This window comes from Antedon bifida, chromosome 5 (genome assembly GCF_963402885.1).
Source record: "Antedon bifida chromosome 5, ecAntBifi1.1, whole genome shotgun sequence".
Lineage (NCBI taxonomy): Eukaryota > Metazoa > Echinodermata > Crinoidea > Comatulida > Antedonidae > Antedon > Antedon bifida.
Genome location: NC_136230.1, coordinates 31038072 through 31048206, shown reverse-complemented (window position 1 = coordinate 31048206; position 10135 = coordinate 31038072). Strand labels below are relative to the sequence as shown.

At 36.9% G+C, this 10135-nt stretch overlaps 2 protein-coding genes across 2 annotated transcripts; both read left to right on the top strand.

Moving 5' to 3' along the window:
* Positions 1 to 325: 325 nt before the first annotated feature.
* LOC144843513 (uncharacterized) lies at positions 326 to 7651 on the top strand. Its single transcript, XM_078700299.1, has 8 exons — positions 326 to 727; positions 1000 to 1159; positions 1629 to 1741; positions 2064 to 2241; positions 2692 to 2793; positions 2959 to 3143; positions 6659 to 6905; positions 7137 to 7651. The coding sequence occupies exons 1-8, from the start codon at positions 326 to 328 to the stop codon at positions 7427 to 7429; spliced, it is 1680 nt and encodes a 559-aa protein (XP_078556425.1). The 3' UTR covers positions 7430 to 7651.
* A 106-nt stretch (positions 7652 to 7757) lies between these two features.
* LOC144843015 (adhesion G-protein coupled receptor D1-like) lies at positions 7758 to 9473 on the top strand. Its single transcript, XM_078699655.1, has 2 exons — positions 7758 to 8005; positions 8532 to 9473. Exons 1-2 carry the CDS (start codon positions 7912 to 7914, stop codon positions 9269 to 9271), a joined length of 834 nt encoding a protein of 277 aa, XP_078555781.1. The 5' UTR covers positions 7758 to 7911; the 3' UTR covers positions 9272 to 9473.
* Positions 9474 to 10135: the final 662 nt, after the last annotated feature.

Here is a 10135-nt window from a genome sequence, read left to right as displayed (position 1 = left end):
ACTAGAACGCAACGCAAGGACGTAGACGCAACGCAAGAGAGTTGACCAATGACAAGCGACAGTTTGAATAGTTCATCGATTGTGATTGGTAAACTCGCTTACGTTGCGCTTACGTCCTTGTGTTGCGTCCTAGTGGGAACCAAGCTTAAGAGGCGCGCGCGTACTTACGTGCCGGTTACCAGCGGCGACTACTTCTCTCTATGGTAATAATTTACGCACGCGTGTGTTACGGGCAACTAATGTTATGACAACATGCCTCTTTAACAGACAAACTTAACTCTCTGATCATTGTTTGAGAGGGAGGTGGCGGCATTATCAATGTGAGATGGACCGGTTTACATCAATATCAGACGTAAATGAAGGATCCTCTTCCACTGCAGGAAATTACAGTCGCGCCGATACACCACCTCCTGATATTCTGGATGAAGAAAATGTCGTATTAGCCAAGCGACGTGGTGGCCAGTTACTGACTACTGACGGACCACTCTTACTAAAGAAGGTGCCACATCCTCCAGTTAACTGCGGTGAAGACGACGACGATGACAATAACAGAGAATACGATTACAATGCTGATGATATAACTAAATTGCAGGAGGAGACTAATGTTAAGCAAGAGGTACCCGTATCTGCTGCTACAAGTGATGTCAATGTCAAGGAGGAAGCTTCTGAAACACGTTCACAAAATACAGGTCTAGGTCTACTAGCAGAACCAATATCCGTCACGGTGGTATGTGGTATTTTCCTCGCTTATCACCCTCACTCAGAAGTTTGGTAAAAAAAAAAATTAGCATTAAACTAATGTCATTACACGATTAAAAAAAAGTCTAAGTTTGCACACAAGAAATCGCAACGCAAGTAATATTTGATCATCTTGTGAGTGTTCAACTATACACATTTGCGTTGCGCCTACGTCATTGCGTTGCGTACAAATGGCAACAAGCAGCCTAATGGTTACGTTGATATAATAACCCAGTTTTTATTAATTTATTTTTTGTCTAGCCGAAGACTGGCATCGACAGATGCCGTGCGTTGCTGAATATGGTAAAAAATAACTTGAAATGGGCAAACGCATTAGGCAGCAGCCAAGACGACGACGCTAACGAAGTCCATCAAGTTGAAGGTGAGGAAATGCTTACGTTTAACGTGGATGCATTTAAAGGTACTATTGTTCTATATTTGATTGTCTAATTCTGTTAAATCAAATTCGTAAATGAAAACGCAGATTTTGCTTGGTAAGTCTACATAATCTGAATCGCAATTGATTCAAAATTGGGGAAACATTATGTAACTTATACCATTGTTGGTCAATAGTTTATTTGACTAAATTCTAGGGATCGACCGATCGATATTTTCCCCTTGCGTTGCGTCCTATTTGAATAGGTTCCCACTAGTAGAAACGCAACACAGGGATGTAACGCAATGATTTGACCAATCACAAGCGATGGATTATTCTAACTGTCGCTTGTGATGATTGGTCAACTCCTCAACATAGCGTATAACGTTGCGTCCAAGTTGTGTCCGTGGAAACCAAACTTTGATGATTCAAAGCATTACTTCGGTAGGCTATCGTTAATGGCTGGAATGGTCTGAAAGTTGATTTTATGTCCAATGTACATTCGAAATTTCAGCCAACGTCCAAGCAGTGAACCCACTGACGCCAGAAATCAAGATGATACTGTGCACACACTCATGGAATCGTAGTACCAGTAATATCAAAACAGTTTTTAAATTCCTCAACAAGGTAAGACACATGTTTTGCCCAAACTCTGATGTCCGTTGATTTCCATTTATCCAATTGTATACTATTGAAACACTATATGTGTTATTAATACATACGGCTTAAAGCTCTGTCTCACTACTGTATAAAACTTTATGACAAAAAATGTGATGTGCCCATATATGGATGATGTCATATCACTACCATACTTAGGCATATCACTATCATATTTGGGCATGCATCACTCTTTTGTTTGTCAAACTAGTTTGATAGTGTAGACAGAACAATGTATTTTGATAAAAGATGTTGGGGCAAATGATTCAATTATACATTTTTTCCCCTAAAGCTGACGTTCTTTGATAAATATTCTCACACCATAAAAATGGAGCTTGCGTCAATGTTGTACTACGAGACATTCGAAGAAGGCAGAGTTCTAGTAAAACAGGGACATCCTGGCCGATCGTTGTACTACATTCTGTCTGGAAGCGTAATTATTGAAAATACTGAAGAAGATGCTCGCACCGGTCAGTAAAGCTCTGTCTACACTATCAAATTAAAAAAGTGAGATTTGCCCAAATATGGTAGTGATATGACGTCACCGTGTCCATTATGGGTACATCACATTTTTTTTATTTAATAAGAGTGTAGACAAAGCTTTAAGTTGATTTTCTTTGATGTGTGTAGGTAGGTTGAACTTCTGTATTTGGATTTGTAACAAAATACTGTAGTATTTTTTCGCAGTCATTCAAGTTTTGGTAATGTCCTAATCACACTTCACACACTTTGGTTTGGCGTTTCATAATCACTCGATACGGATACTAGAACACTATGACAATCAATTTATTCTACTTGTCGTGACAGCAACATTCGTCCCATGGGTTACTGTAGAACGTCTCCTGACACAATAACCTCTTTTTTTTTTAAAGCGTTATAATACATTATGATTCCTTTTCCTCGTTTTTTTTTACGCCTAGGTGAGAAAAAGATGCAGGTTGTAGGAGAGACGCCAGCCGGATCCGCCTTCGGAGAATTAGCGTTACACGAAACCAAAAGAACAGCTACTATAGTGTGTAAAGGTAGGCTATATACACACAGACTTGACTACGCAGCTACCGAATCCAGTTACATGCATGCGCATGCTCTAAAACATGCACAGCATGACTATTAGACTCAATAACGTCTTGATTCAAAGGCTCTGTGAAGTATACCATGAGCACACCATACCATTTTGTTTTATGCAGGCGATTCTGAATTTCTCCGAGTTGATAAACCAGACTTCGATATGGTGCTAAGGAGGAGTTACCAACAAGAATGGGATAACCGTATGACAGCCTTGAAGTCGCTAACAACCTTCGAAGATTGGACTGAGGAAGAATTACAATCAACCATTGACCGCTGCACATTTGAAGAATACCCTCCAAATACAGTAAGTGTAAGGAGAGTAGGCTTACAACAAATTTATTTGTTGGTAATTCCAAAGTACGCGTAGACGCACTAGCTGTTTCTCAAATCTCAACAAATAGTCCAGGAGTATTAGACTTTGAGGTAGAAATAAATATGCTAAAGCTGGATTTTTCAGGATAGGTCCCTAATGTTGTCTGAAACAACATACTAAAAGTCCCCGGGTTTCCCCGTTGTGCTTCAACCCGATTGGGCCATTTTTCAAAATGGCGGCCATCTTAAAATTATTTACCATATGCTGACAACCAGTAGGTGTAAGTAAACAATCTTGGTGTCAAAATACTCAGAAGACCCATATTTATATTCACTGTAATGAAAAAGTTTAACAAAAAATGGTCAGAAATGCCTGTTTTGACCTTTGACCCTAAATTTGGATTATCTCAATATCTCATCAACAACTGGCCGTAGAGATTTCAAAGTTGTCCCAAATTATTCAGAATGCCCAACTTTCTATTCAGTTTAATGACAGAAAAATACCAAATTCCGTTAGAAACCTTATATTTTGACCTTTGAACTATTGACCTAGACATATTTTAATTTTATAGACATCTTGGTGATCGATAGGAGTACACAAGCGAAATTGGTGTCAAAATACTCAGAAGACCCATATTTATATTCATTATAATGGAAAAGTTTTTTAAAAAATGACCGGAGATTCATGTTTTGAACTTTGACCCTAAATTTGGATTATCTCAATATCTCATCAACGACTGGCCGTAGAGACTTCAAAGTTGTCCCAAATTATTCGGAATGCCAACTTTCTATTCACTTTAATGAAAGAAAAATACCAAATTCCTTTAGAAACCTTCTATTTTGACCTTTGAACCCTTGATCTGGTCATATTTTATACCAAAATTGTATAGAAATTTTGGTGATCGATAGGAATACATAAGGGAATTTGGTGTCAAAATACTCCAAAACACCCATGTTTCTGTTTACTCTTATAGAAATAATGTACTAAATGCGATTGAAAGTGTTTTGACCTTTGACCTTAATCATTACATTTTAATGAGAATTAGTATTATTTCGTGCTTAGCTTACCTGTGTAAATCGACAATAGCCCGTGCTCTCCAGAGGGAGGGCTTAGATGCAAAACAAAAAGTTAAATTTAAGTTGACATAAAGATAGACAGAATCTAACAATTCATCAGTATGGCCATTGCCATGAGAGGTAGAATTCATTCCAAATTGCACAGAGCCCCAATTTTAAACTATATATATATGATACATTTTACTGTCTGTTTGGGCTTTAGCCTGTTTTCACTTCTTTTATTCATTAGTAACCAAACAAATGTTATTATTTATTTATTCTTGAAATATTAAGGTTAGAAATTAGTCCTCCAAAAAATGCCACGCCTTCTCTATATGGCTAATGTCCATGTTTAAACTTTGGAGCTACACCAATTCTGAAATGTTTCCTCTTCGGCAGTGTCATTTAATATATAGCAGAGACCACTACTGGTTGATTTGAAACACACTTATTGGTAAAATTGTTTGTTTTTTTTTCAATTGAGCTGCACTATTACATTTCTTTGTGTATATAGGTCTGGAGTACATAATTCATCTTATAACATTTGTTAAATTGTCTAAAACTGTACATAGTCACCCACCCAACCATTTATCAAGGTCTCAGTCTAAGTCTCATTTTAGGCTCTAGTCATACCTCCGATTCTTATCTGATATGATGCAATTTAATTTTAAAAGAATGATTGCATTTATCTTTAAGATGTGAACACTTTTCTCTGTTTTTTTTCTAATCAAAATTCTCTAAAAATCGAAAATACTTCAGGACCATAACAACTTTACAGTGATAATTTCTTTATAATCCATCTTGATAGATTTGTAAGAGTTTCATATTGTATTTTATTCTTTAGGTGATTTGTCAAATGACACATTGTGACCCTTTGATACCTGAAATTGTGGCCTCATATCTATATTGATGAATATTATTATTCGTCCATCGGACATTTTTTCTAGGCTGTTTCAGATAAATTTGACATCTCATGGCAGGATGAATGGTATGATATGTCCATCATGCTATTTGGGACTTAAATTATTAAATTATAATGTAGTGATTAAAGTCATAAGGTAAAAAAACATGTGTTTTGGAATATTTTGACAACAAATTTGCTTATGTATTCCTATCGATCACCAAGATTTCTATTTAATTATGATATAAAATACTGTATTGGCCAGATCAATAGTTCAAATGGCAAAATAGGTGGTTTCTAAAGGCTTTGAATCGAGAGTTGGGCACACTGCTTAATTTAGGACAATTTTGAAGTCTCTACGGCCAGCAGTTGATGCGGTATTGAATCTTTAACCCAAATTTAGGGTCAAAGTTATAAATTTTGAAACCAATTTCGTATCCTATCGATCACCAAGATGTCTATAAAAATAAATATGCCTACGTCAATAGTTCAAAGGTCAAAATAGAAGGTTTCTAAAGGTTTTTGGTATTTTTCTTTTATTAAAGTAAATAGAAAGTTGGGCATTCCGAATAATTTGTGACAACTTTGAAGTCTCTACGGCCAGTCGTTGATGAGATATTGAGATAATCCAAATTTAGGGTCAAAGTTTAAAACATGCATTTCCGGTCATTTTTTAAAATACTTTTCCATTATAATGAATATAAATATGGGTCTTCTGAGTATTTTGACACCAATTTCGCTTATGTACTCCTATCGATCACCAAGATAAAATTAAAATATGCTTAGGTCAATAGTTCAAAGGTCAGAATAAAAGGTTTCTAAAGGAATTTAGTATTTTTCTTTCATTAGAGTGAATAGAAAGTTGGGCATTCTGAATAATTTGGGACAATTTTGAACTCTCTACGGCCAGTCGTTGATGAGATATTGAGATAATCCAAATTTATGGTCAAAGGTCAAAACAGGCATTTCCGGTCATTTTTTAAAAAAACTTCTCCATTACAGTGAATATAAATATTGGTCTTCTGAGTATTTTGACACCAAAATTGTTTACTTACACCTACTGGTTGTCAAAATAATGGTAAATAATGTTAAGATGGCCGCCATTTTGAAAAATGGCCCAATCAGGTTGAAGCACAACGGGGAAACCCGGGGACTTTTAGTATGTTGTTCCAGACAACATTGGGGACCTATCCTAAAAAATTCAGCTTTAGCATATTTATTTCTACCTTTGGCCCTTTTTGGGCGAATCATCGAAAGCGGCAGCTGATACGCATGCGTATTCATGTTTCCATTTTCCAAGCCCCTCTCTACGAAATTCGCCTAGTGGAAAATCGACTTAATGTATGATCGAATTATACGATACAGCATAACATGTGAAACACACGTGTATCATAGAACATAACTTTTCCCTTCCTTTCATGATACAGTAATGAAACACATGAGAATCTTTCTAGACAAATGTTTAGATGTTGATACACGGTGCTGAGAATCGTGTTAAAACGTACTGCAAATGTAGGAATTGATAAACTCTTGGTATTTTTCATTTTTAGGTGATTCTGAGCGACCCAGAACAGACCCCTGATCACGTCTACTTTATCAAGTCCGGGGAGTGCAAGGTAGTTCGAGATGTGACGCTAATAAAAAGCAACCTACCGTTTGGTCACGTCAAACTATCGCTTCCTCCGTATACGTCAGAAATGGAGGTGGAACCCGAGTTTCTAAGTAAATATCAAGGCAATTTACACAACGCAACCCTACACATATGCACATTTGGAAAAGGACGTTTCTTTAGCGTAGGTAATGTGATCAAGTGTGTTTAATGTGAACAAACTATCGCAACGATAGCGCAACGCAAGTTGACCAATCACAAGAAGCGATCTAGTTCGAAAGATCCATCGTGATTGGTCAAATTACGTCATTGCGTTTCATCCACGTCAGACTTAAAGAAATAGATACCAATAATATGTTACTTAGGTATTAAACATTATCTTGTTAGATTTTAATTTAAACATGATTTTGGTTTTTAAGGTGAGGATCTTCGAAAAACCCACATCATTTCCATCGGTAAAGTTGAGTGTATTTTGGTAGCGCGCGTTGCGTTTCTTTTTCACAACCATGGAAGGTGTATCGAACCGATGAAACAGAGTGTCGAGGAGATGATACCATCACGAGAAGACGCTTTTAATAGCTACATAGAAGGCATTAAATGGAGAAATTATAAACGTGGACTTGTTAAGGAGTTGGTAAACAGACGACACATACCAAATAATACGACGATGGCGGACGTTCCGCTGGTATTACGGCGGGAAACTCAGCGGTAATCTAAAAATGAACAACAACACTACTTAATATACACCTATTAAAAGAGTAAATTCTAACACACATAAATAAATTGTTTTCGTTGAAATCTGTAAATGGTTCTTTTTAGTATAACTTATAATTAAGTAGGCCTACTGGTAACATTTCAGATTGTGGTGGGTTTGTAACGTTGGAAAAAAGGTCATAGGTCATACCATACAAAAAGTATCAATTACACAATAATATCGAACATTTTAAGATTCGGTAGGTCAAAAATTAAATAATATCATACGGTTGTTTCTACTAAAATTAAGGAAATAATCAATAGAGGATTAGGACAAATATAGGGATTGTATTTTTGATAATGCATAAGATATAAAAAGAATTAGTTTTAAAGCAACTGCATCCTGTATCCTCGCCATGCCTTAACATCCTTGACTACTATGGTATATAAAATGAGGCCTCAGGTAACATTCAATTCAGTGAGTAGTATTGCTCCGACAAGATGAAATCTGGAAGATATATAGAGCTGTTGCTCCTTGCCGCTGTCTGTTTCAGCAATGTGAACGCTTGCCAAGATTCACAATGCTATCGTCCACGTAAGTTCATTAATTTAGTATTTTGCAATCTTGCCGAAAGAAAATAAAAGCAAACTGTAACAAATAATAGATGTAGATGTATAATGTAGATCTCTTGAATATCTCTCGAAGGAAGATGAAAGTGAAAACCCGTCGGCGTTGAAAAAAAATCGGCGTCGTTTGTGAATCTAATATTTTGATATTTTATTTGCATCAGTATACTGTATAACACTAATTGTAGGGCTATATCTTTAAGTAAACCAGAAAGGGTGAGATTAGTGTCACTCCTGAGTAAACTTCACTTTTCACATACTTATCTTTTTAATATACAATTTACACAGACGAGCGGTAACGGTAAGCGGAAAACCGCGTAGCTTGTCCCACGTTGAATCCGTATCTATCCTGAACGGAACCGGCCGTCCGCTCCACTTTTTGTGTAAATGGTCATAAGGAATAACATAGATTCTATGTTTTTATTACCGTTATCGCTCGTCTGTGTAAATCTGCCTTTAGAGCGCAGTTCAGTTAATAATCTTCCGTCTTGCAGAAATTCTTCCTGATCATCACTGGAAACTTGATGGATGTCCAAGAGACAGGACTATTTGTAGTAGTAGCTGCAGCCAAGAAGAGCTTCCAGAAACAGTTGTCAGTCCAACTGGTATCAAGTCAAGATCTTTGCCAACAGTAGACGGTCCTAATCGTAATTGTGCCGTGTACCTAGACCGAGCTCATTCAGATAGCATGGACTTTGGAGAATTTGCCAACACTTGCTTGACCCGTTTAGAACTTTGCAAAAGAGGTTTAACCGTCAGTGTTTGGCTCAAGATTGATACGAGCCTCAATGGCCGGATGTACTACGTCAGTTCTGGAGCGAAATCGACAGCAAGCCGCGGTATCTCCATTTTCGGAAGCAGAAATTTCGAATCGGTTCGTGATAGATTCGTTCTCACAGTACGTCTTAAAGATCTAAACCACAACTGGGAAGCAAATACCTCCGAACTCAAACGAAATGGTCGGTGGACACATGTAGCTTTTACATGGAGTTATCGCCATGGTCTCCGAGTCTTTATAGATGGACAAGCACTAGCGCTGGATAAATTCGGAACTGAAGCACCAAATAATGATATCAACCAATACACAAGGTTAACGATTGGTCGACCGAACAGTGAGAAGAATTATTTTGGAACCTCTGGCTTTTCAGATTTGAAAATATATTACCAACGGCTAGAGGATCATGACATTGCAGAAGCCTTCACCAATGAAAGCTTTCTCAAAACTGTCGCCTAAACCAAGATGTTGTGCTTGATGTTTAATTTTGACTTTTGTATAAATCAAAAAAAAAAAAAAAAAATTAAATAAGAAATAAATAGTAAACATTATAACATATTCTTTGTTAATTTAAAACTTTTTCTTCTTGATAAAATAGTTAGAGGTAAAGGTTTCTACGTTTCCGCGTACTTTTTTTGTTAATTTTCTTCTGTAATAAATTGGTCTAATGCAAAAGACAGAAGCAGCCATGTTTGTTGTTTGTTAATGTTCTAATCAACAGAACGGAGATACTAGGCTAATGCATGGGACAGACTGTAGGCCTATATAACATCTCCTTCGTCATGGTTAAATGAGAGAGGATTTGTATAAATATGAGATCAATGTATCTAGCGCCAGTGGTGTGACAGCTATGAGCGCTCACTGGCTAAACCCAGGGGCCCCAGATGAACAGTCCAAATGCAACTACCCAGCATTGGAGGTCCCTTTAGGAGTGCTAAACCAGGGGCCTTTTCCTCTGGCCAGCGCACGGAACGCTCAATGCTACAAATAAAAAAAAGTCTTCTTAGCTAGCTGCACATGTGCTATTAAGATGAAGATCCCAGAGCAGGAAGCGCGGTTTGAGTTCGATTATGTTCAGTGATTGACTTGACGTAGATAACCTAAGCACTACAACAATACATCTATAAAAATCAGAGTCCGCGGTCTAGCCACACATATTATGGATTGGATTATGATTGGATTGCACGACATAATAATGAAAATACAATATCTATAAGTCTATAGATTAACGTAACTTTAATTACCTTTAAGCATTTCTAGAACATTATAATAGTTCAAAATAAACAAAATACATATTTAATAATAATTAAAACTGCGGTCGTA